This window comes from Armigeres subalbatus, chromosome 1 (genome assembly GCF_024139115.2).
Source record: "Armigeres subalbatus isolate Guangzhou_Male chromosome 1, GZ_Asu_2, whole genome shotgun sequence".
NCBI classification, from domain to species: domain Eukaryota; kingdom Metazoa; phylum Arthropoda; class Insecta; order Diptera; family Culicidae; genus Armigeres; species Armigeres subalbatus.
This window is the reverse complement of record NC_085139.1, coordinates 240,126,428-240,153,478: the sequence shown is the minus strand read 5'-3', so window position 1 is coordinate 240,153,478 and position 27,051 is coordinate 240,126,428. Positions and strand designations below refer to the sequence as shown.

The 27,051-nt window shown below is 38.2% G+C and overlaps 2 protein-coding genes across 7 annotated transcripts in view; one reads left to right on the top strand and one right to left on the bottom strand.

The window, feature by feature from the left end:
- LOC134206060 (uncharacterized) overlaps positions 1–27,051 on the bottom strand; it is a 672,178-nt gene that overhangs the window by 376,354 nt on the left and 268,773 nt on the right. The gene's annotated exons all lie outside the window — the stretch shown is intronic.
- LOC134212037 (uncharacterized) lies at positions 10,234–11,178 on the top strand. Of its 2 annotated transcripts, none has more exons than XM_062689538.1 (3): positions 10,234–10,270; positions 10,643–10,819; positions 10,878–11,178. In XM_062689538.1, the coding sequence occupies exons 1-3, from the start codon at positions 10,243–10,245 to the stop codon at positions 11,045–11,047; spliced, it is 375 nt and encodes a 124-aa protein (XP_062545522.1). In that variant the 5' UTR covers positions 10,234–10,242; the 3' UTR covers positions 11,048–11,178. The 2 variants fall into 2 exon arrangements, 1 of the variants encoding a protein (XP_062545522.1); XR_009979183.1 differs by lacking the exon at positions 10,234–10,270 and adding an exon at positions 10,365–10,518 and having other exon boundaries at positions 10,597–10,819.

Sequence of the window (27,051 nt, the reverse complement as noted above, 5' to 3'; positions counted from 1 at the left end):
TCAAAAAATTTTATTTTATTATAATTTTTCCCAAGAACCCATATTTTTCGAAGCATCTAGCACTTTTTGAGTTTTTTATTTTCGATTTTTTAAGAGGAGCTTTTGGGAATCCAATTTTATTCCACCTCGTGTTTTCAAGACAAGACATTCAAGACTGACATTCAAGACTGAAGCAACGAGCAGCTGTAATATTTTTATTCTACGCTTGCTGCGACGCAGCAAAGCTAAAAAAAGATGAAAGTTATTCGTTGCTTCTTTGTTAAGATTCTTGCATATGAAAATGCGAGGATAAATTTATTTGTATTCTGGACACCTTGGTTTCACCATAAATAGTTGTAGACTTCAAAAATATTGGTTCTTTGGGAAAGTTCCAAACAATTAATCAATGAAATAAGACATTTTTGACGGAAATTTTGTTCGTTTGTCGGTTTAGTGACCATCAGTGCCCAACTGAGACTTATATGGGCGCAAGCAGTGCGAGTCCGGGGTGGGGCATTTTAAAAGGCTGTGAAAGTGTGCGGCCGTATCGTACACTTTTTTTGTACACACATACATGCTCATATCGACGCAAATCGCTCAAACAGACTAGAAAAAAAAATTGCATTTGAAAAAAAAAACTTCTTGGTTGTAGACTAAGCTTGACTAAGCAGGACGCACTGTGGTCGGATATCGTGAAATCATGGCTTGCTAAGTATGCCTTCATATGGTGATAAAAAAATAGTTCGGAACTCTGCCGCTAGGGCGGCGCTACAGCTAACTTTTTATATGAGCATGATACAATGATGGTATCTTCAGCAAAGTTAAAGAATTCAGTATTCTGAGCAACTCTTGCGAAGAAACCACCTTCGAAAAGTCTTTTGCTTCTGAGATACAATGCATTTTTTATGAAAAATGTGTTTTTTTACCCAAAATTTTATTATTTTTCGGTTTATTGTGTATTTATGTACAATATTTATATTCACTTCATCTGTCTGTATTCCGGAGAATAATATATAAAACTTTCTGAGTCGATTAAACCAAAAAACAACTAATAAAACGCATCAACTGTTAACAAATATTCATTAACATACATAAAAATCGATTTATCCTCATCCCACTTAGATTTTATCTGGAATAGAATCTTTAGACTACAAGTAATGTAACAGATGCGAATTTGGATGCAGAAATTTGCCGAAAATCTTCCACAGATCATAAACATTTTTCGAATTATGCATGCGTTTGACAGAATTTTACCCAATTAATCAGTACATAGTAGGCCGTGAAATTCATATCATAATAAACAACAGTTAGTGAACTATCTGGGCCACGTTCATGTTGCTTTTGAGTCATTCGCAGTGTTTTTGTTTTAATTGTCTTTGGTGTGCAGTTTAGTTAAGATTTAGATTAGATTTAATTCTCTTGATATAGTTTAATATTTAGTAAGTTGAAAACTGAATTTAAAAACTGTGAGTATTTTTTCATAAAAGCTACATCTCTTAAATACGTACAAACAATAAAATGGCAAACGTTCCAATTTAAAATTTATTTTAATTTTAAGCGGTCAAACTTATTTTAGTCATTTTGCGTTTCCGAGGAGTACAAAGGTCATATTTATCATATCAAATTTCAAAAGTGTATAATACGCCTTATTTTCATAACTGAAGAAGATGTCATTGAATATACAAAGACGTGAGTTATTCAATGTTATCCGTAAATCTATTTCACATTCGAGAGATGTGCAAAAGATGAGAATTAGGAAATATTTAATTGAAAAGATTCGCCAGAAATGGCAGTTAACAGATTCTAGCCAAGCTTATAATAGAGTCTGTTCAGATGCATCAAAATTTTGTTATAAACTTTTCCAAAAATGGGAGCGAAGCGTTTACGAGCACATTTTTATCAAGAGAGGGTAAATGGTTGGATGGAGTAATGACATTCATTTTCGCTGATGAAATTGATAACATGAGAAAAACCGGAAGACCAGCAGTTTCATTTGAGAATTCGGCAACTCGGACAAAAAGGTAGTGGTTCTGTGAAATTATTTATTTATAAGAAAATGTTCCTATTTTCATCTCAATGTAATAAATTTATCTCAACTCGAAAAATATAATAATTCACCCAATCAATCAATTTAATCGGTTCGCATGCTAGATGCGTGCTCAATGCTAGCAAAATTACAGAAATAAGGATTATATTTTTGATAGCATAAACATAAGATGAAGAACCGGAACAGTTTCCCTATTTAATACTTAATCGATCTGGACTGTTTTATTTTTTTCAAGACTCAAGACAGAAAGTTTGCGTGCCGAAAATACGACCTCGGAACTACTTTTGCAGCGGCTATGAAGTTGATAGTAGAAGGCTTCAGCAAATGTGCAGATTTTGTTCAAAATATCAGTGACAATGCAGCAGAGGTTGATGAAATTATTGCCAAGTTCAATCAAATGCAAAGTTTCTTTCCACCGGAAAAGCTCACTGCCGAAGAGGTAGTCTCTTTGATTCTTGAAACTGATTTGGGCAAAGGTCAATACAATATTTACGACATGTTGCAAAACATCACAAAGCTGACATATTCCCCTCATAATATGTATATTATTGGCCAAGAAAAAGTTTATCCACCTTTAGATTCCATCAAAGTCACTGATAAATGTGCTGAAGTGAAGCCTCGATGTATACTCGACCACGAAAGTACTAGAATCGTTGAATATTTGGAAAAATCTGGAATTTTATTCACACAATTTGTTCATTCAGATATATTTTTTTCGCACAAATGGGGATGTGATGGAAGCAGTGGACACTCGATGTACAAGCAAAATTTCAATGATAAGTCAAGCAGCGACGCAAACATTTTGTTCACAGCTTTAGTACCATTACAGCTAAAAAGTGTTCATGGCAGTGGAGAAGTCAAAGATATTTGGACAAATTCTGCTCCATCATCTACAAGATTCTGTAAACCGTTGAGGATACAAATGGTTAAGGAAACCAAAGAATCTTTGAAAACCGAAAATTCGTATTTTTTGGAACAGATCGCGAATCTGAAACCATCAATTGTTCTTTTACAAAGTGGACAAACCATCAATGTTCGACATAATCTCACTATGACTATGATAGATGGAAAAACACGAAATATTCTGACAAATACCTCATCGATGGCCATCGATGCGCATGTGGGGCCACTCCGGCCAAAATGTATACAAACATATCCACACGAAATCCTGTGAATATTGAAAGTTTTAAGTATGGAATATCTGTACTTCACACTCGTATTTGCATGCTTGAGTGTGTGCTGCATGTTTCGTATAAAATGGATATCAAAAAATGGAACTGCAAAGAAGATCTCTATAAGGAAAGAAAAGTAAAAATTCAAGACTCATTGAGGCAGGAGTTGGGCATTCTTGTTGATGTAGTAAAACAAGGATAGGGTACAACAAATGATGGGAACACCGCAAGAAAAATTTTTAGTAATCAAGCTGAAGTTGCATCTATAACAAGATTCAATCTAGAATTACTCGAGAGATTCAACACGATCCAGATTGTCCTCGCATGTGGCCGCAAAATAAATATCGGAAAATTTCGTATTTTTTCACTGGCGACAGCTAAGCTATTTGAAAAACTATACCCATGGTATTATATGCCAGCATCCATTCATTTTATACTAATACACGGGGCTGACGTCATGGAAACGCTTGAATTACCAATGGGAGTGTACTTTGAAGAAGCGTAGAAGCTAGAAATAAGGACATAAGATCATTTAGAGAGCATAGAACCCGAAAGTTTTCAAGAGAAGCTGCCATGACAGATCTTTTCAACAGGTATGATTCTGCACATTTTCGGAACTGTTTTGAAATTTTTACTTTGTTTATATAGGCTGATGCTATCTGGTGATATTCTGTTTTCGTCATCAAGACTTAAAACTTTAAAAATGGGTTCTCATGAAGCGTTACCAGAAACCGTGAAGCAGCTCCTAGTTCTTGAAGAAGATGAATAAGTTCTCTGAGAAATACCTAGTCGCGAAACATTGTGTCAAATTCATGTTAAATTTAAAATAGGTTGTAATTCAACGAGAAATAAATATTAAGATGTTTTCTATTATTGTTAAGAAAAAATATAACACCAAGATGAAATATATCGCAGTCCGAAAAAATGGTAGCATATGTTAAATTGAGTACAAAATCATTGAACTAAACGAAAGAAAGTATGTCGTATGAGAGTTACGGCAAGTTTCTGCATCTAAATTCGCATCTGTTACATTACTTGTAGTGTAAAGATTCTATTCCAGATAAAATCTAAGTGGGATGAGGAGGGAGTGGGAAAATAAATCGATTTTTCTGTATGTTAATGAATATTTATTTAATAAATTATTTATTTATTAATTAAATTAATTATTTAATTTTATTAATTAAATTTAATTAAATTTTATTTAATAAATGCCATGATTTCACGATATCCGACCACAGTGGGACGGTAGGGCTGGTCGGTTATCCTAGAAGAGGATAATAACAAATTAACAATAAGAAATAACGAATTTGAAAATGAAGCTCTGTGATTAGAAGTAACAAGGCACATCGTCAATACTTGCAAAAGCTTACATAAGGGTACTTGAATTTTATTTCATATCGGTATAACGATCAGATCCATCTGAATATTCGTATCTGTTATGCATCATACATAATAAAAAGTATTTTTCTGAATCTCTTCTCACTGTTAGTAATTAAAAAATATTCCTTGTGCTGCATCATCGATATACCGATGCATGAATGAACTGATTGGAGAAATTCAGTGGAGTAGGAAACGAATAGGGAAGCCAATGAGGGGTTTTCTGATGCACAGTGGACACAGGTTGCACTTTAAGCCAACCGACCGGACAATACCTATTTCGGAATTCGAGTGATACGGAGAAAAATAATTAAACTGCGGAATGCGTTCTACTGCGTTTCATTTCTATTTACGATCTAGTACGGACTATTTACAGAAAATACATAAACATTTATGCTTCGTCAGTCAGACATTAATTTACACAAACAGTCACAAAAGCACTAATAACATAGTTGTCGTTTCGTCATACCATGGGGCTGACACTACTATAGAACAACACTTCTCCTTAGTGCAGCCCAGCCTACCTTATCTTCCACTATCAGTCATCACTACAAGTCATCTCCTCCTGTCTGAAAGCTTCATACCTACTGGCGGAGATAATACAAGCCGCCGTTCTTCTTCCCAACAGCAATCACTCTAATTCCGTCCATTATACAACAATCCTTCGGACCAAAATGCACAGTGAAACCTTCTTTGGTCATCTGACTAACCGATAACACATTTACAAACAGCTCAGGTACAAATAGTAGCTCCTTCAACTATCCTTTTCTAGCAACGAACTACTCTGCATATCCAGTCATATGCTTCGTACAGCCGGTGTTGATAATCCACTGCTTCTTGGTTACCATTTCTTTTTCAGCTGTCATCGTGAAGCATACTCCTCTTCCACTTCCTGATCCGGATGCTGCGCCTCCATTATATTTTCAATATTAAAGTGAATTTGTTCCGAATACCATACATTTTATTTCATAATTCAAAAGATTTATTGATGGATTAACACGTAACACGCCTGCCTGCGTAACGTATACAAAGCGAAGTTATAGACACTTCCAAAGGAAGGGTAAAAAAAGAGCGAACCGAAGAAAGTTTCCCAGATAGCATCTGCTGCAGCAGCGAAGAAGATTACGAGCGCATCCACTATCAGCAAGCCTTGCCGATTGATGATTATCATTCGAATTTCAAACAGTCCTTTTCAGGACTATTAATTATGATTCAAAAAGAGTTGTCAACTGCTGAAAACCATTCCCTGACAGAGTTGCAGAGTTGTGTGCTGCTGAAATCAACGACAGAAATGGATTTCCACTGGGTCTGCTATCGACGTAATCGTTGCGATTCTTTTTTTGCAGTCATGCTTGGGATGCACTTACAGTGCTGGTTGATTTACCGAAACCGATTGCTAAACTGTTAGCCTATTTATAGTGAATAAAATCCTTATTGCATTACATTGGATATGAAGCATGGACTCTTCCTTGATAAAATAGTCCAAGAAAATTAAAAATCCATCGAGCAACGGCTGAGATATTCAACCTTCGGGGACTCACACCGTTATAAAAAGTACAATACATTCAAAAAAAAAGCTTGTCTTCCACAATTGGACCGGGGTTGCGTGAGTGATCCAGGACCATGCTAGTCCCGGAAGTTTAAGTTCTATCATATTTTTGTGACGTTTTTCGATTTTCCGCAATCGCAAAGTGACCCCCAATATCCAGTTTTCCGCGAGCGGTAATGGCCGCCAGCTTGCCTGCGGGTTAGTCTCTGATTTAACGTTTCTGGATGTCAACTGCACCCACCATTCGAGCATTTTGATCAATGCGGTATATAAGAAGGCTTGAATTCACTGAATCTGCACCTTCTTATATGCAACATTGGTCAGAATGCTCGGAGCGGTGGGTGCAGTTGACCTCCAGAAACGTCAAATCAGAGACTAACCCGCAGGCAAGCTGGCGGCCATTACCGTTCGCGGAAAACTGGATAGAAAGCACAGACGTAGTCCAACGTCAAAACAGAAAAATTCGGTTCAGTTGCCGTCAAGTAACAAACGTTGGGGACGAGTATAGGAGGATGTTCAAGCAGATTTTCACCCTATTTGTGAAAAAGCGGTCCATTAAAACCGGCTTCATAAAATGCATGTGAACAAATTCTTGGTTTCAGTCCTGGCTTGAACGAATTTATCACCTCAAACCTGCTTCAGATCGCAATCCATGCTCCCCATTCTACTGCCATCGGGACCAAACCGCACCTCAGCCAGACTTTTAAAAAACGTTACCAGTCCAGACCGCCTTGTGCTTTTGTTGTATCGATTTTAGACGTCAGTTTCCATTTCCCCAACAACAATGCCACCGTTCCAAAAGCACCACAATCCACAATGCATCCCCATGGTTCTCTTCGATGCGGTGCCGGCGAACCGAGCTGCTTAGTTGGTTTTCCGGATGAACGGGAACAAGCGGAAGATGCCGCACGCGATGGAGAAATTCATAAATGCCAATGGCAAGCCAAGGCAGCTGCTGTCGTGGAAATGCCGACTCTCCAGCAGTGTATCGTTCCATCCGGTGCGCCGGGCCCGGGCTGGTTAGGATCGATAAAATGAAGAAACACGTGAAGAATTTTTAAGTTGGAGGAATACCGAAAGTGCCCGCTTGCCGGTTCCGTGCATGCGAGATGAGCCGATGAGCAAAGAGAATGAACAAACGAACTAACTCGAACGTGCAGGAAAGCCACTTCTGCCTGACTTCAGGTCATTCCTGGTTGGGGGGAAAGCAGAAACACCGGGTAACTCCATCCGGCATCGCACTGGAATTTAGATCTTAGTGCAAGATTTTTTTCAATTGCTTCTTCGAGCTCGGGTATGAATCTACCGACCGACAGGCAATTTAGGTGAGTGCTTTCCACTGGCATTCGGAGTTTAAATTGAATTTTTACGATGGTTCATAATTTCCGACAGAACGGGGAAAGTGTTTGTCCGGAATGTGAAACTGGCCCTAATTGACATACTGCGGCTTGCGAGTGCTGTCGCCTCATATCACATAAATGCAAACATGTTCGAGAATGAAGAGATTTATGGCGCGGGGAATGCTTGTGTCGTTCGAGGCACTTCTGTATTTGTGTATCATTTAACAACCGAGTAAACTTTATGCCTTTGCACGCTCGATCTGGCGAAATTATTCATTATTGAACAACGAGCTGAAGTAAATAAAGCATAATAAATGTTGCATAAACACGCAACGTGCTGAAAACTTCATCAACCAAAATCCCGAAAGCCCACATTTATGAACGTCGACGATTCAGTTTCCGAGTTGAACAACGCAATTTTCAACCACATCGAAGTGGAACTTCTCCCCACCCTCCATTTTCGATTTACTCATTAGCGAATCCCGAAACAATAGATCACCGAAATTGAGTTTAACATCGAGTCATTCACTGAACTTTGCTTCCTGTCTCTATCGAGTGTAGTCAAACATGATGATGACCTATCTTATAGCTATCTACGTTGGTACCTATTTGTACACATCGAAGTGGATGGAGAGCCCGCACCACCAGCAGACTTGATTGAGTTAGCTTTCTGCTTTTTTTTCTGCGTGTGAAACTTTCCCAGGCAGCAGTCAGTAGAGCACGGAAATGTGCGGGACATAAAGCGATGATAACAAGGTCTAATGAAGCGCACAAAAGCGCTTTTATGGACGAGTTTTCTACTGGATTAAATCTCTTCGTGTTGGTAGGGGCAGACTGGAAGCTGTTGGAATGCTTCCTTTATTCGGTGAACAGCGTCAGAACAGCTAGACACTGGACACAGAGAAACAGACGTCTCACTCAACGCATGTTACATCGTTTACCTTTTTATCGGTTGATTTAATTTTTTGTAGTTGGTCAATCGGCCGTCCATGGCGCTTCCATCGGTTTTGCTTGTGTTTGACGTTCGCGCACTACCGCTTGACCACACACATGTTTCCATAACGATTATTTTGATTGCATTTTGTTCTAAGTGAGACGTCTGTTTCTCTGTGCACTGGAATTGCCCAGTTGGGATAGATAAACTCAAGACAAAATTTTCAAATCGACTTATCTGCTTTTGTAAACAAAGATTCAAACGGCGATTTGACGAATCTGATAGCTCTCCCATGCAAACCAACACTATCAACAGGTAGCGGAAACCGTCACCTACCTATTGGTGGTGATGGTTTACGTGGGGGAGCTGTCAGATTCGTCAAATCGTCGTTTGAATCTTTGTTTACAAAAGCAGATAAGTCGTTTTGAAAATTTTGTCTTGAACTATTATTGAGTGTAGAGCCCATCGAAAGAGTTGATAAGAAACTGTCAGTCAACTTAAGTGTTTTCAAAAACAGGTAGTTGTCATCAAGGATGTTAACGATCATTCAGTAATTTGCGTTCGATCATTTAGTAGTTTGTCAATAACACATTCCAGAAGCTGAATTTCAAAATATGTTGTATGGTGGACTTCCAGTGCGAAAGTTTTTCTACAACTCTGCCTAATTGTTCGTTGTTTGAATTTCACTAGTAACGGAGTTATAGCTATAGTTTCAGTATCTTAGACTAAATGATAACAAAATTCCAATCATTTAGTTAAAGTTACTGCAACTAGCGCTCTAACTCCGTTATTTGTTGAATTCTAATAACGAACCGTTAGGCAAAGTTGTAGGAAAACCTTCGCACTAGAAGTCCATCATACAACATATTTTGAAACTCAGCTTCTGGAATGTGTTATTGACAAACTACTAAATGATCGAATGCAAATTACTGAATGATCGTTAACATCCTTGGTTGTCATAATGAGTAATGATGTAATATATGGGTCAACTCGGGTTTAGGTGAATCATTGTGCTGAATCATACAAATGTTATTCTATCCAGCTTTCCATGCTAGCCATAATGGCGGCTGCTATAAATAAATGTGACAGTAACTGCTTCCAACGCCAAACTGTTACTGTAATCGACGCTGATTGTAACTTAGCAACCATTTTCACATTGTTTATTTTTATTTTCAGCAAAAGCAAGATTCGAAGAAAATGGATAGAGTAGAGTGGGGCAAGAGTACGCACTTAGTTTTCAATCGATCATGTGGCCCTTATGAAGCAAGCTTCTGCATATCAAATCAGTGTCGATGATTCATATACTCTTCCTTTATGTTACCCAGTGGAAAAAATATTGAAATTATTGAGATTCGTTTTAGTAGAACCCTTATTGCAAGACAAGTGAAAAACGCACTCTTACCCACCGGTGGGGTAAAAGTGCGCATCGGGTGGGGTAAGAGTACGCATTTATCCAATCATGTGCTTTAAGTATATATTAACACAAATACACGGACAGAAATGTTCGTCCATTGAATTAATAATAAACTTTGCTGCTTTTATATAACAAAAGCTATTTGATTCCATATTGAATAATTTTATTTAAACAATAAAAAAAATAATTGTTTATAATTCAAATCATGTTTGTTTCTATGTAAAAACATGATCATATTTCTTTTAAAATCAACAAGATCTTTCTTTGAGTCTATAACACTTTTATTGTATTCAATGTGCAAACATCTGTCCATTCCCTGGTCCTCTTAAGACATGAACTAAAAATAACGTAGCATATAACGCTCAACTGAGGCAATAACACTGCCAACCGCTTCCTCGCTGGTACTTGTTGAAAATGAAAGTCGGATCGGATGCAAAACAAAAACAGTGTTTTGATCGGTGCAAAAAAAATAAATTTTATAGTTTTAATCAATAGAGGTAATAAACTATAGAGGACGATTGTCGCTGCGGTTCCCTTTGTTACCGTCCCCAAACATGTTGGGTACCTATCTGTCAAAACGTACTGATTTTTCCTTTGTTGACATTTAGTGCCCTATCCTCGCCAGCAAAAGATGTTTCGCCAGTGACGACAGCGACAAGCGTCCTCTATAGTTTATTACCTCTATTTTTTAATCACAAAATTTCAAGTATGTAAATGTGTTAAAAAGTATTTAGTTCATATTACCTACATTCATTCATAATTGATGTTTTGAAATTGGTTTTAGGAGATTTGTATTGACACGAAATCGCTCCTCCAAACCACAAATTCAGGCAATCCAACTAAACGACTCAGTGGAGACAACCAGACCTGCAAAACTGAAGACATATTAATCCTAGTGATAATGCCAGTGAAAGTGGATCCCGTAGTAGCAATAGCACTAACGACGAAGGTATTGTGTTGGAGAGCTGATTTATTGGACCGCGGAACAACAAAGTACAAAGAGAAATGTATGAAGGCAAGTGATACGTGTAGAATGAAATTATATTAGGTTTTCATTTTTGACAGATCATCACAAACGAAGTGCTGGTGGTCGATTACACTCTTGCGGAGATAATGAAGAAAGTGTCGAACCGGCCGGAAGCACAGCGCGAACAGTGGCCAACATCTGTGACTTGCGGGGCGTAATCTATGAATACAGGATCGGTCTGTATGACTCCCATTATTCGGTCATATGATGACAAACAAACTGATTTTCCAAATAGCATTGAGAAAGTTCATATCAAGTACGTATTATAATTTGTGATAATATCTCATTAATGTTAAGGATAATGATATGGATGATTTCTAATAAAAGACAAAAGTTAAGTAACAGATTTGCTTCGCAATAACTGTGGAACATACCAAGTATGAAAGAAATCCCAATTTTGAAAAAAGCAACGTGAATTCAAACAGAGTTTCCCATTATTTTAATAAAAACAATTATAAAAACAATAAAACATTAATATTGTTTTCAATTACATCTATCATTGAAACAACAGAAAATATATTTTAAAAATAACAATATTTTTATTACTTGCAGAGACGATGTTACGGCGTTACTATTATAGCATGGATTCAAACCCATTTCAATTCAAACATATTTTCTTTTTATTTCAACAATATTAAAATTTGACGGATTGTAAAAATAATAATAATTTCTTATTACCGCCAAAACAAATTGAAATTTTGTTTGACTTTACGTCAAATATTGTTATAATTAAAATAGTTTTTTCTGCGTGTAAGAGCTAATAACATTTAATTGATGTTTAATGAGCATATTTTAGGGAATGTTTAAAGATTATGTAACTAAAAATGTGAACTTTCATACGAAAAACCATTGTTTTTTTATATATACAAAAATTACAGAGGTTAAAAATATATAACAGGTTTCGCATGCCGTATACAAAGGCATTTTCCTTAAAGAAAGTCCACCAATCACGTAACGTAAAATTTAGCTATTTCATCACCCCCTATCTTACACTATTTGTAAGAATCCTCAAAAATTATATGGATCGTCACACATCTCACAACCCTCCCAGCTAAACGTTGCGTAATTTATGAATGTTTCTTTTGATTAAATGAAATTATCATTTAGATGAAATTGTGTTTTCGTGCTATGTTTAGGTGTACAACAAATCCTAATACAATTTCATTATTTCGCTTCAGTGCTTTGTTCGCTAAGTCCTTTCTAACACCGAACTACTTCAACTTACCCTAAACTTGTGATAATTGCGAATTCTGGCCTTGTGTTCTTAGTTGTGGATCTTTACGCTTTGTAAGAAGTCTTATTTCGGCCGGAGATACGGGTTTGACATCATAACTTGAAGATTAATATGCGTACTCTTGCCCCACCGGTTCCTGCGTACTTTTACCCCACAGTCCCAAAAATTATTCAAGTAATGGTTTTGACTTCTTGGAAAACCAACCGGATTGGTGTTCTGTACCATAAAGTACTCTATACAATAGGTTATCGAAATGGTATAATGTTCACCTGATTGAACGTATATATGGTAATGAAATACTAGTTGCGGAAATCCAATTATTTTTAGCAAAATGACCAAAAAGTTATCTAACTCCATATCTCCCTTGTTGTTTATTCAAATCGTTTACAATTACACATGATAATAGTTGGCCAGAATACCTGTCAAACTGATGCAGTGCTACTAGTTTATCTTTTTTTATTACTTCAAAAAATCAAAAACGTACTTTTACCCCACGCGCACTCTTGCCCAACTCTACTCTAATACAGGGTGTTCAATAAGTTCGAATACAAATGTTTGATCATTGTATTAGTAAGCCCAATGGACATATTCTGTATTAGTATTGGTGTCAGCGTTAGCGGTATATATAAGCTATCGGATGTGTGTGGTGTCGACATTCTGTCACTTGTTGTTTGTTTATTACGCGCGTTGAAAATGGATTGGGGCATCATAAATAGCCGTTTTGAAGTTCAAAATCATTGCGGCGTACTTCAAAACTGAGGTTTTGTGGACGATTGATGCCCCCAGTGGCCCGGTGATAAGACGGAGATGAGCCCTACGTACTCCAATAGGACGATAACCCTTTAAACACGAAAATTGCGTTTTTAGCATAATATGGGGACAATTTCATCGACTTTTTGGACAAAAGATTGTGACCACCCAGCTTCCCGGATTTGAACCCTTTTAGCTTTTTTGTTTGGTCCTTTATTATGTTAAAGCTGTACGAATACAAGGTCAGTAACTTGGACCAGTTCAAGACGTAATTCTTAAAATCTGGAACGAAATGCCCATGCACAAGGATGTTATCGATCATTTAGTAATCTGGCTTCGAACATTTGGTAGTTTTTTAAAAACTCATTCCAGAGGCTACATTTCAAAATGTGTTGTATGGTGGACTTCTAGTGCAAAGGTTTATCTACAACTCTGCCTAACATCAAATATATTATATTAACAATATGGTTCACTTCGAGCTTTTCCATACAACGAAATGGCGAATCTTTTGCCGGTGATAACAACATCATCTAGCGAGCAAAGAGGAATCTAAACGTGTTTTCTTCTTGTTTATTCTAGCTAATCTTCCTGCCAATTTACAGTGACAGTCATACTGTTGAAAAGTTTTCATACGACACTGCAGGGATGTCCATACTTTTCTGAATAAATCGATCATCAACAGATCGATTTTTTTTCTTTTACACTTTCGATAATACAGAAAAATAAATTGTGATCCGACTGCTTCAATAGAAGCTGTTCCGCATACAAGAAAATGCTTGCAGCACGTTAGAAAATATTGATTAAAATTCTTTAGAGTCGAAAATAATTGCAAGCTTTAGCTAGTTTTTCGCAAGAATTTTTATCCATAGTTGCCAGCATCCAAGTGCTAACATATATGCGTGGAAAGCAATGTTTAGTTTTTAATAAACCACCAGAAATTTGCATCACATGCAGGTGTTCTCAACAGCTTTTACTTTTCTCGAAAAATGTATTTGATGTTAGTTAAGCAGGAAGGTTTTCGCAACTTCAACTGCCAAAAATGCCAAAAAAATCCGAGGGGGGAAGACAAAATAGTCCTTAAATATTTGTATCGGCCTTAAGAGAAATCATCTGTACTCGGTGGCCAAACTTAGTTTTATTTACATATTGCATTATTTACAGCAATTCAAGCAATTTGGAGGGCTTTGCTTCTTAACTGCTCAAACTGATCGTTTTTTTTTGGAAAAATGCTTTTTCAGGATTGGTCATGTTAGGCAGGTGGTGGCCAAAACCGGTACAATTACCCTCTATCAAAATCAATTTGATTCCAGTGACGGGAAATGTCATATCGATGTCATGGGACTAATTTGTTAATAACTTTTTTCACAAGTAATTTACAATCGTATGTTTTATATAAACATAAAGCACTCAAAGGATACTAAAACTTTTTCTAATAGGTCATTGCTCTAAAACTGAAATTGGCGGCGTGAGAGCCGAATTAGTGTCAAATGACATTAATGTCATGACATTCCGTGACATTTTTTTAAATTCGTTATCATGCCTCACACTGTATATTTAGAACAATGACCTGTTTGGCAAAGTTGTAGGATCCTTTAAGCATTACATGTTAATAAAAAAATCCGAGTTGTAAAAGAAAAAAGTGATTAGCAAATTAGTAATAGCAACTCCATGACATTTTTTTGACATTTCCCATCACTGTTTGATTCATTAACGAATTACCCCCAGAAGTACTTGAATTATTTTCTACGTTCGTATATGTTTAAACCGTGTGATCGATTTGGTTGACTGCAAACTGAATAGCTAGTTTGCAGTCAGCCAAATTCCGAATTTTCATATTGCGTTTTAGTTAGTTTCACGAACCCGTCTTTGCGCAAAATTTTCATTTAGGTTTTACTGTCCTGTCCTTTCAGCTGGATTACTGCCACATTCTAAATAAATTTGAGTGATTGGTTTTGGCCACATTCTAAATAAATTGTGTTGGTTTTTCACGGCTGTTGTATTTTATGTTCATATCCTACCAGAAAAACAGAAAAACAATCTTAGAAATGTGAGTCAAAAAATGACAAGGGATATTTCAAATAATTTTGTGAATAAATAGATTCAAAATGTTTCATATTTGTAAATTTATTGAGTATTTTCAGAGCGTGATATCATTTTTTTCTCAGTAAAAATTAGGGTATCCAATCATGGTTTAAACCAAATGGCGGGTTTCAGATGAGCCGTCAAAACAAAGTTGATTTATTTCATTAAAGGGACATGTTACAACTGCGATTTCTAGTTTATATAGAAGCTTAGTTCATTAGCTTTCTAAAAACATCCTGGGTGAACATATTTGTGCTTAGTTTCATTGAAAGTAATTAATAATTACATAACTTTGATTCGTACCATGGTTTGAACTACACTGTTCATGGTTTGAACTAAATTCGTACCATGGTTTGAACTACTGCAGCAGCCAGCAGCTCCTAAATATAATACTAATCACATGCATGAAACGCTGAGGAAATCTATAGAAAAGCAAATTTGTTATACTATTCATCTTCTCGCATTAGATTAGTAACTCGAAACGTGTGAAAATCGTCTAAATTATCAATATGAAAATTGCGTTTTTTTCATATTGGAAATGTAAACAAAATGCTCCAGCTAGGCGCATGCAGCGCTCCTAGCGGACAGCAGCTTCAAGTTCAGACCATAGTACGAATTTAGTTCAAACCATGATCAGTTTTTACCTTGTATAAATGTTACTATTTTAACCATTTAAAGCTGTTTCTCAATTGTATGATGATGTCAATCGATTACAGATAAAAATAGCGTTCTTTTGATATATTGATCTCACTTCTGTGTCATAAAATGCGTCCTTTACGAGCTTTTTGAAATTATGCCACTGACAGGGGGATATAGCGCAAATTCAGGACGTTTTTAAATCGCTCAATTTTATTACTTAAACAATATGTACAAATGTTTAAATAAACTCTATCACTTCCAGTATACCTAAATATACCATTCATACTGTTTTAGGTTTATTTCCTGCCAATGAGATGGTAATTTCTACAGATTTCAAAATGGTTCAAACCATGATACGCTTTTCACTAGTTCAAACCATGATTGGATACCCTAATAATAAATAATTATTTTCTTAGCTTGTCACTAAGTTAACGGGAGTTGATAAACGGATGATAAGCCGTGCAGACAAAATGTCATTCGACTATCATGATAACACTACTTTTGTCAGTAGTTAAAAAATATGTTTTCGACACGTGAAATGTCAGCAAGAAAATACAAAGACATGTCACAAGCTCGTAATCTGAACTAAATGCTCGTAAAATCCATATGTGTAAATAGTAAAAATGCATGAGCTGTACGATATAATATAAAAATGTCTTTTTCAAATTGATACTTCCCAAACGGACAGAAAAAGTCATTTTAACTACACTCAAATAGTTGACACCCAACACACAATCTAATTGCCAGTATTTCACAAATTTGAATGTGCGAATGAATAGGACAGTATGTACACGAACAGCAGGAAGCGTCGAATCTCGGTGTCAGCGTTGTTTTGTACGGTGTCAAAATCAATCTTCAGTTTTGTACATTGATATTCAATTTGAAATCTCAAAATACGAATATCATTTCATACTGCAGTGCATGGATTAAACATTTTTAAGTCAGATTCTTAGAATATAAATCTGTTAAGTATATAAAGTAAAATAATAATCATTCATCGGTGCAAATCAACCGCAATTCCAAATATTCATTTCAACCCATTTCAACCCATTTCATTTTCTACGTTCGATTATCAATCGGCTGTTAAGGATCGGGTGGATAATTTGGTATGTAAGTTTGACAGCATGCTGCGAGATATTCGTGCCTGCATTGTCGAGCGTTTGATCAAAACGTCTATGCAACTGATAGTAAAACGAAAATTTTCGTCCTTGAGTATAATCTTGTTTTTTCTCTCAGTCGATTCTTTGACTTTGTAACCTGCCAAATTGCTTACATTAGAAATTTACCTAAATTTACTATACATAATTTATTATTCATAAAAATTCTACTATTTACATAAACTATTACCTAAAATATTAAAGCTAGAAATGAACTTGAAGGAATCGAATTAAACTACAAAAATAAAACCTAAAATGAAAATTGGAAACATCCCTGTATCCACCTAATCCCTTTCGAACATAAACCGTAAGCCACAGTTGTTTGCAACTGTCATCTCCATCGGCCCAGTCACCGAAGGCGCCGAAACGATTGAACGGAAAAAAGAGATAAAACTGTTTGTCATCGGACAAACAAGCTCTCTTCCAGGTGAACCACGACAGCGAAAAGTCGATTGTGTGCGCGTGCTTTACCCCGTTTCTTTTTTTACCCTACCAGTGAACCAAACTGTCGCTCCCGGTGTGCTACCTTTGACCGGCTGAGCGGATGGTGCAAATTTCTCGGTGAAGTAAGTGTGAATCAGCCGTATAGTGCAAACCAGCTGGCGAGGAAAGTGGAAATCTGCCGTATCGGGCAAACAGCCGACTCACCGGAATAGAGTGACACGCCAACCCGCCGAAAAGAGAAAACCATCTGGCATCCGCCATCTTTAGTCATTTTCTTGATTGGCGTGCCGAATTCAATTGCCCAGGTGGCTAGTGTATCATCCGGAGCCGCCCGTTCCCGTTTTCCCTGCCCGGTAGTGAACGTATTCCGTGGGTCCAACATTTCGATGAGCTGTGCCGCTATCACCGACGAGGAAGGGCCAGTGGGGATGACATGGTAAGGCCGGGAAACGTGGCTTCGGACTCCGTTTGGAAGGTTCGTTGACCAGCGAGGCTACGATACGTTCTTTCTTCGCTTTCGCCTCTGGGATGAATGGGCGTAATGACGCGGCTTCCTGGTAGCCTCCACTTGGAACCTGCCACCAGCGGTCGCTCGATTCGTTTGGATGTTGCACTTTTCCTTTCCTCCGTCACTCGAGTGAACGCTTTCGAGCCCTTCGGATGGACGGATGGACGGATGGACGAGTACCCGGACCTACTTCCGATAGTTTTCACTGGGACACTTTCGTTCTTGTAGGCGGCCGGGCCAAAATCGACACGTGGCTCCCCGGCGGCGATCGAACAAGCGCTTTACAAGATGGCGGAGCTGGTACACTACTTTCTCGTCGACTATCCAGCCGGGTCCGAAGCGGAACGTGGCAAACCGCACTGGACTTCTAGTCGAACGGAGTTAAACGCACCTCGCGACACTTTCAACACTTTTGGCGACGAGTACTCGATGGAAAAACTACTCACTACCGCTGGGCTGGATGCGTTGATACCAACCAGCAAAGTTCACCTTTTAGAGAGCCTGTCCCAGCGATGACAGGCCTTTTATCTCCTTTTCGTCGTCTTCCGTCGATGCTGACCCGCGCCGATGACGATGTCAAAAAAAGTCATAACGTTTGTGATGAACTGTGGCTCGTTGGGGGTCAGCCACAGCATGCGTAACGGGTTTTGGCAGGAAGGTAGGGATGTGCGGGGACGTATTCAATTTCGATTTATGTTTTTTTTTTGTAATTCATTCTAGTTATTCATTTATTTTATTCTAAGTAATTTTCCTACGTTTTAACTTTAATTTAGTATTAATTCGGTATTCGCAAGAAATGTAGTTGATATTCAAATAATTTAAGTGTTTTATGTTAATTATTTACAAAACCGCAAATGGAACCATTTCACGGGTTACAACTTTTTATTGTCAAATTTCCCAAAGAACCATATTATTTGATGCCTTTAAATATTTTTAAAATTAAAACAACAAAAAATTGAAAATATATGGCAGCCAAACCAGCTGCAGAATTGGGCCAATGTAAGATGAAACCGTCAAAAAAGTGTGAGAACAGAGAGCGAGTATAAAACGAGATGTGAATGCAGAATATTAAGTATTAACTTCAACAGCAACCTCTTAGCTTTCCAAATGTTTCACCGTGTATCGATATGGTGCACCGGCGGTTCAACGCGCAACGTCTAATTTGTTATACATATTAGTAAAAAAAATGTCTACCAAATTGTGATTTTGACATTTGATTTTCCGTTGGTATTCGATTAACTTTAATCGATTATGTGCACAAAAAACATAAGACATCCCTATTTTTTGTTGTGATGACATTTTGAAGTGTGTGTGTTTACCGATCCTCAGATTTTGGGTAGTTTCGTTTCAGCGTGTATCGATCCTTTTGGGCACGGATGGCGCCACATGCGGTGTCGCCAAAATTTCGTGAGAGTGAATCATATTGTTAATATAGTATATTTGCTAACAGTTCGTTGTTTGAATATCACTAATAACGGAGCGATAGCGCTAGTAGCAGTAACTTTGACTAAATGATTGCATATTTTGTTATCATTTAGTAAAAGTATAGCAACTAGCACCGTAACTCTTCAAGCAGTGGAATTCGAACGAGAGTTGTAGAAAAACCGCCCGCCTTAAAACACATTTTGAAACTTAGCCTCTGGAATGAGTTATTGACAATCTATTAAATGATCGAACGCAGATTACTAAACGATCGATAACATCCTTGCCCATGCAGACCGTGCGTGCCGCTTGCGATGGGTTTTAGAAACGTTTGAAGCTCATGAAGAAGTACAAAATAGAGGTCATTCCAAAAGAAATGTTACAAACGTTCCTTATAAACAATACGGAAAAGAAATAATTTAATCTCAATTTTTAGACATTTTTTGAAAGTGTTACTTATGGATCCTGTACACCTCCGGTGGTGCAAAGGGCCGACTTGAAAGATCTCCATCCTGAGCGATGCCCGGCTATCGCTTTAACCTGTTGCCAGGTTAGATTTCGGTCGACTTCTTTTATTTCTTTATTGAGGCTTCGCCGCCATGAGCCTCTGGGTCTGCCTCTGCTGCGATGTCCCGCTGGGTTCCAGTCTAATGCTTGCTTACAGATTTCGTTTCCGCCCCTACGTAGAGTGTGGCCGACCCAGCCCCACTTCCGATCCCGAATTTCTGTTGCTATCGGCCTCTGGTGACAACGACGATGGAGCTCGTTGTTTGAGATCCAGTTGTGAGGCCACCAGGCCCGAATTATATACCGCAGGCATCTGTTAATGAACACCTGCAGCCGTTGAGTGTTCTCCACTGATACACACCATGTTTCGCTAGCGTATAACAGCACAGATTTCACGTTAGAGTTGAAAATTCGTATTTTGGTGCGTTCACTTATCTGCCTGTTTTTCCAGATATTTCTTAAACTCGCAAAGGCAGCCCTTGCTTTCTTGATCCGTGCGCCTATGTCGATCTTGGTACCGCCGTCTGACGCCATTTGGCTACCAAGATATTGGAAGCTTTCAACATTCTCCACTGGTTGCCCGGCTACTGTGAAACTGGAAGGAGTCACCGTGTTTACATCCAACGATTTGGTTTTGTTGACGTTGATGACTAAACCTGCCGAGGAGGAGCGATCGGCAAGGTCGTTGAGCTTACTCTGCATATCAGAGCGCCGTTGCGCGAGTAGTGCAACGTCATCCGCCAATTCGAAGTCGTTTAGGTGCTCCATGGTTATAGGCTGCCATAACAGCCCGCGGTTTGGTTCACGGTCAATCGCATCTACCAGAATCTCATCGATTACGATGAGGAACAGTAAAGTGTATTCGAACTTATTGAACTGTATATTCGTAACTAGTTTTATTATTACATTTAATACCCATTATCTCTTCAGGTTGAAGTACGTCTCCCATACTCTAACAAGTTAACAATTTCGCCTTTTGTGACCCTGTTGATGTACAATTTATGTATGAGACGAGCCGAGAGAAGAGCTAACTCAGCTAAGTTCAAATCATTTTCGGCATACCGTAAGATTCAAGTGCGAGTAGTTTGAATATGTTCCGATTGGAATTAGATGAGAAGGTGCACCATGCTGCACATTGTACCAAGTATTGGGCAGTGCTAGTTCCTTGATTGATAACCGTGTACGAAAAAGTGATTTGTGGTAGATGTCATGGCGCATAGTGGGTGCGGCGAACACTTTTTTCTTAGCGTGGTACGATGTGACAATATAGTTAACTAGTTTATTTATGGACGCTGTAGCGCCCGTGGCAAGTGTTTTTTTTTTTCAATCAAAACTTACAACGTCTGTTGTCTGTGATTTTTTTTTCATCAAATACTGTGTCTGGTTGTCTAAGGTTGTCACTGGTTTTGTTTTCTGCATCTGATAGTAAAAAAGAATTGAAGTGTGAAATATTTTATTTTTTGTGAGAATTTCCCCGCGTGCTGCGTCTGGTTGGCTAGTCACCGGACAGACAAACAGGGCTATTATATATAGTATGGTGAATCGATGTTGATCACCTTTGATTCATATAATGGATTCATATGAACTCGGAAACATGATTTCAAACGATGATTCTTTCTTAGTTTGAATAGCAACAACTGAAAACCAGTGGATCCAAAACTATGTGTGGGAATTATTATTTGAACCTGGGATTTAAGCCATTGCATTTATAATTATCTCAGTTTGCTCTTCACATAGTTAAATCATACAGCAATAGGGGCACAAAAGGCGAATTTTTTGGCTTGCTTGTGTGTCAGATAATTACTTTAACCTAAAACGAAAATCGTTATTAATAAGATAATAATCAAATTCTAGTTACGAAAATGTTATTCATTTTCTATGATGCTTGCATTTGCTGAAACTAATAAATAAACAATATGAAAATGGTCGCCAAGATACAATCAGCGTCGATTACAGATTAGCGTCGGAAGCAGTTACTGTCAGATTCATTTATAGCAGCCGCCATTATGGCTAGCGTAGAAGGCTGGATACACTTGAGTTTGTTTTTGGTATATCTGGATTTATTTAAACCTTGAGTTGACCCTCGAAAAATTCACGGAAAATAGCAGGTAAATATTTCAAAAACAAACTACGCTAAATATGGACCTTTCAATGAGATGATGCGACTTTCAATAAATATTGTGACATTGTTGACTCAACGATGTCAAAAATGCAGCTGAAACACTTCTTTACACATATTATAAGTTGAATGCACTCTATTACAATATTTCTAATCAAGAACATCAGTTTACCAAAATCTATTGTTGAATACATAATAACGATTATGGCTTATTACCAATGTAATAACTAGATCTACATAATTGGTTGGCGTCACAATAAATAAAAATAAAGCTGATGAGATTGAGGTAGACCGAGACATTGATAAAATCTTACCGCATAAAAAGCGATTCTTGCGTAATCAAACACCTGGCCACGTCCTTACAAGTGTTTTTATTTTATAATAGTCCTATCTCTGCTTAAGAGAGCGCTCGGAGCCGAAACAGCTTTCACAGACGTAGGAGGTGATAAAATGACGTACATAAATAATGAATATGTTTAATAGATATAAATATAATATATTGGAAAAAATTAAAATATGGTTTGATCTCACCCGAACTGCAACACAGTTTTGAGCCAATGTTTGTAACAGTTTTGTTTCAAGAAATTTCAATTTTAAGCCACAGTGCAATTTTGCCCATCCTCATTCAAGTAAATAAAAAATACATACGATTCAAACGTTGCAACCGAGCAATGTAGAGCGCATTATCTCTACCTATGCACTATAAAAGAGCCGCCGTTCGTCACGTCGAGGTCAGAAAGTTCCCGTCGATAGACCAATATCGACCAGCAGCAGCTGCAGCCGAAGACCCAAGCCTGGGTATGATGGATTCGCATCGGGCGATCATCGCATCGTTGACCGTCGATCATCAGGCTGACCGTAGTTCGCAGCAGGCCGTGCTCTCAGCATCGTACCGCATACCCGCCCACCACTAACGGTCAGCAGGAGTCGGTTGTGACTTGTAGTTGTCACTACAACCGAAATTTTAAGAGTACCGTCGTTCGGGGTGACATTGGGCCTAGGGGGTAAGATCATAGATATAATTATCAAGATGTTGGGGTCAGTGCAAATTAGTACTCATTTTATGGTTCCAGTGTACTAAGCCTTCTGGTACCCGGCGGTACCCAGTGAAACAAAGCAACCCCGCAATTGAATTGAAATTAGTTCTAATTTTATACTGTTGCCATGGATGTCACAATGAATTGTTTATTTATTTTTCAACGGTGAAATGCGTATCGTTACCCAATATGAATTCCAATTTCATCTAATATTCTCCTTTTCTATTTTAGATCGGAGATACGATGATATAAATAATTCATCGACTAGCGTTTGTTACTACCTTCTAAGCCCCACTTACCTCTGAAGTAACGATGATGAAAGAAAAGTAACCCCACCAACAAGGACAAGGGATAGGAAAATGGAAGGGAACGGCCGAATGTAGATTGTTGGGGTCCATGAGCTTTATGCGGTAACCGAAACTGACGGTTAGTGGGCAAACGGGGAAGTTACAGTTGACTGGCTTCCAACATGGTGAGACCCTTGGGTGATCAACGTCCAAGTCAACGTCCCACTTGCTCACAATCGGTGACACATCGAATATTCAATTTAAACAAACCCTCACTTCCAAAACTACGGTCCCGGTCTCTAGAGGTGTATGGCCCAACGATAGCGAAAACTCGTCGGCCACCAGCGCGGGGCTCGTCGATTTCTGCCCTTCTTCGGGGCAAGTATCGTTAGAAGAAATGCTTATGCTTTTCCGCGCACAACTTGTTCGCCACTGCACAATTTGCGTCCACGGCGCACTTTTTAATCCGGCTTTCGGAGCACTTTATAGGCGGTAATTTACAGCGGAAGTTTTCTGCTGTCGGTTTTGGGACACAAAATCGTATCGGCTCAGACCGAGAACACACTTTCCTATTTTTTTTCTCGTTCTTTCTCTCCCGGAATATCCGCAGGGGTACCACCATCTCAGATAGGTGGCGACGATGTAGAGATTTGAGTAGTATCGGTCAAGATATTGTAAGGAAAGTGTGAGGGATAGGTGCTACGTATCTATTTAAATTCTCGCAACCTTTAGGGGCCATATTATTGACCAATTTAAATTATTTGCTTGTAATATTTATTTATTTGTATAATACTGATAGATAGTGATTACATATTTGGTGTTCAAAAAGAGGGAGTTACTTTATTGTTTACGACTTTTTTTACGTCGGTGAATTACACGTTTCCGGTTCATAATTTAAAAAACTATGTCCACTCCGCAGCTAAAAAACATACAAAACATACATACATACTAAACATACTCCGCAGCTAATAAACATAATACATTTCAGACAAAGTCTGTTCAGTTTTTGTCTTGAATCTATCCAGTTTTCCGCGAGCGGTAATGGCCGCCAGCTTGCTTGCGGTTCAGTCTCTGATTTGACGTGTCTGGAGGTCAACTGCACCCACCGCTCCGAGCATTCTGACCAATGTTGCATATAAGAAGGTGCTGATTCAGTGAATTCAAGCCTTCTTATATCCAGTTTTCCGCGAGCGGTAATGGCCGCCAGCTTGCTTGCGGTTCAGTCTCTGATTTGACGTTTCTGGAGGTCAACTGCACCCACCATTCGAGCATTTTGATCAATGTGGTATATAAGAAGGCTTGAATTCACTGAATCAGCACCTTCTTATATGCAACATTGGTCAGAATGCTCGGAGCGGTGCAGTTGACCTCCAGACACGTCAAATCAGAGACTGAACCGCAAGCAAGCTGGCGGCCATTACCGCTCGCGGAAAACTGGATAAGGTATTTTATCCAGTTTTCCGCGAGCGGCAATGGCCGCCAGCTTGCTTGCGGTTCAGTCTCTGATTTGACGTTTCTGGAGGTCAACTGCACCCACCATTCGAGCATTTTGATCAATGTGGTATATAAGAAGGCTTGAATTCACTGAATCAGCACCTTCTTATATGCAACATTGGTCAGAATGCTCGGAGCGGTGGGTGCAGTTGACCTCCAGACACGTCAAATCAGAGACTGAACCGCAAGCAAGCTGGCGGCCATTACCGCTCGCGGAAAACTGGATAGAAAGCTCATATGACAGGAGACCTAACACTAATATTTACATTTTACAAGGAACATTTGCGAAAATGGAATGAAATGATGATGATGATGACGAAATGATGATGGTTTGCATGCAAATTTACCAAAACAAAGACCGAGCCGTTCACTCAAAATTTCGATCAGCTGATCGAATCTGTCTTATAAAATGGCTTATTGAATCTTGATGTTATTCTGATGATTGGACGAGATTGCTACCAAAGGATGTCTATTTGAATCACTCAGTGAAGAATGATGGCTTTGGAGGGTTTATTCTGTTATAATCAGGTTTTCAAGATGTTTCAGTTAGTTGATCTAATTAGGGTTGGATGGGGCAAGATGGGTCACCTAAGGCGAACCCTGAATGCCTCAAAACAGAATCATTTTAAGGTGATTATACAATCAAGCCATGTGGTGAATTTCAAATTCACCACACGGTTTTCTACTTCTAATATCAAAAGTTCAAATCGAGCGTAATAATTTTCGTACAATGCTGAAATTAAAGTCGATTGTTTAGCATGAGTAAGCAAACCATCTACGGATGTTTCATCCCCGTGGGCGTTGTGGTTCTCTCAATCCGTGCTCTTGAAAAATCACTAGAAAAAGCATGTGGTTTCCAAGATGGACGATTTGTGGCTTTGTTGTATAACCACCTTAACTCAACTTTTCTACGTGGATCTATCAAGATAGCTCATAGACTGTAAACCAGGGTTATGAATGAACAAAAATTCTACTTTTTATTTAATTTTGAGTCATTAAAGTAGAAGTCTATTTTTCTGTCTATCAAAAAATGTCGGGGTAAGATGGGTCAAACAGCGGGGCAAGGTGGGTCACCTTTCAATTCTGCAATTAATATTGTTTTTATTCACATTATTTAATTACACACAGATAGATAGGTTTATTGCCAATGATTTTATTGAATAAACAACGGATTTTAAAGTGTTGGATGAAGAAATGGCTCTACATTTAAAAATGTCTGCAATTTCTTATGAAAATTAGCCTTCCATGTATTGCTTTCTTGAAGACAATAATTATACATTTTTAATAATAAAATTAACACCATTATGCTCAAAAGTAACCTTAAAACCATTAAAGCAGCAATGGAAAATATCTTTTGAATACGAACTATGCCGTTCAGTATGTGCCGACCCATATTGTCGCATTTACAGGTTTATGTTAGAATATCTAATTTTCATAATTATTGATATTTAAACGCAATTGGTAAAAACCACCTAAATTACTTAGAATACTTTCACTATTGAGATTTTTTTCACCATTTATAGACTCTTATGATAAAAATTTACGGGATACCATTTAAACTGCCGTGAATCGCATATTTGTCCCATTTGAATAGGAAACCCGGCAAAGATGGGACAGATCACAGGGACAGATATGCGATTCACGGCAGTAAATCCGAGGCGGAAAACGAATGAGAGGAAAAATGGACGATGAACGCGTAAGATAAGGGTCAGTTGATCCAAGACAAAGCGAGAGTCAAGACACAAAATCAAAAACTGTAATTGTCCAAAAGTGCATAAAAAAGTCACGACTTCGGTAAGCCGACATCCCAAGTGATGGCTTCAGTGGGCTGAGGCAGTCCCAGCGCCCAGTGATTTTCTACTCCTGCGGCTTTCAGCCATAATTGGCCAGCATCAAGCCGTGCCTGGTTGTTATCTGGCGGAAAACCTCGCGCCTAACCCTAACCCTATCTGCGGCGGCTCGCCGTGTTCGGCCAGACTTCGGTGACCAAAACCCACACCCGCGTTACGTCGTATCCAATCGTGTGCAGTCTCCACCTGTCAGAAAATCCCACGCCCAGGACAATGCCCTCTTCTGCCTTATTAGTAGTCTTCATTTAGTTGCTGAAAAACAAAATTATTTGAAATTAAATTCAAAAAAGGAAACTCAAGCTTATTCTTTTCGTTATCATCGTGAAGAAAACATCCAAGATCCAACTTCCAATTTTCACATTTTGTTATTGTTTACTGAAAAAAAAACTCGTGGAGTGTTGCCATGGTTGCAGTGCTAAATCTTGTTCTAAGTGGCTAACCATAGCTTACGTATTGGGTACCGATATGACATTTCTGGGGACCGAGGGTCGTTCATAATCTATGAAACTGGAACCATGAAAAATTCACCAGTTTCATATTGATTGTTGGTAAGATTGGGCCAAAAACGAAAAATGTTTCAACTAACTTACGAATTTTGATGAAAACTTCAAACGGTTCTGAATTGCATTAAAATTCACGTCTAGGAAATCACAAAACAAATTCCAAGAACTAATTGTGCTCA

What these genes read in the sequence shown, in the direction of transcription:
- LOC134212037 (XM_062689538.1), top strand. Translation starts at nt 10,243, where the DNA reads ATGCAAAACAAAAACAGTGTTTTGATCG. An exon ending in CAAAAACAGTGTTTTGATCG is followed by an intron (nt 10,271 to 10,642) that starts GTGCAAAAAAAA and finishes CCACAAATTCAG; the next exon opens with GCAATCCAACTAAACGACTC. An exon ending in AACAAAGTACAAAGAGAAAT is followed by an intron (nt 10,820 to 10,877) that starts GTATGAAGGCAA and finishes CATTTTTGACAG; the next exon opens with ATCATCACAAACGAAGTGCT.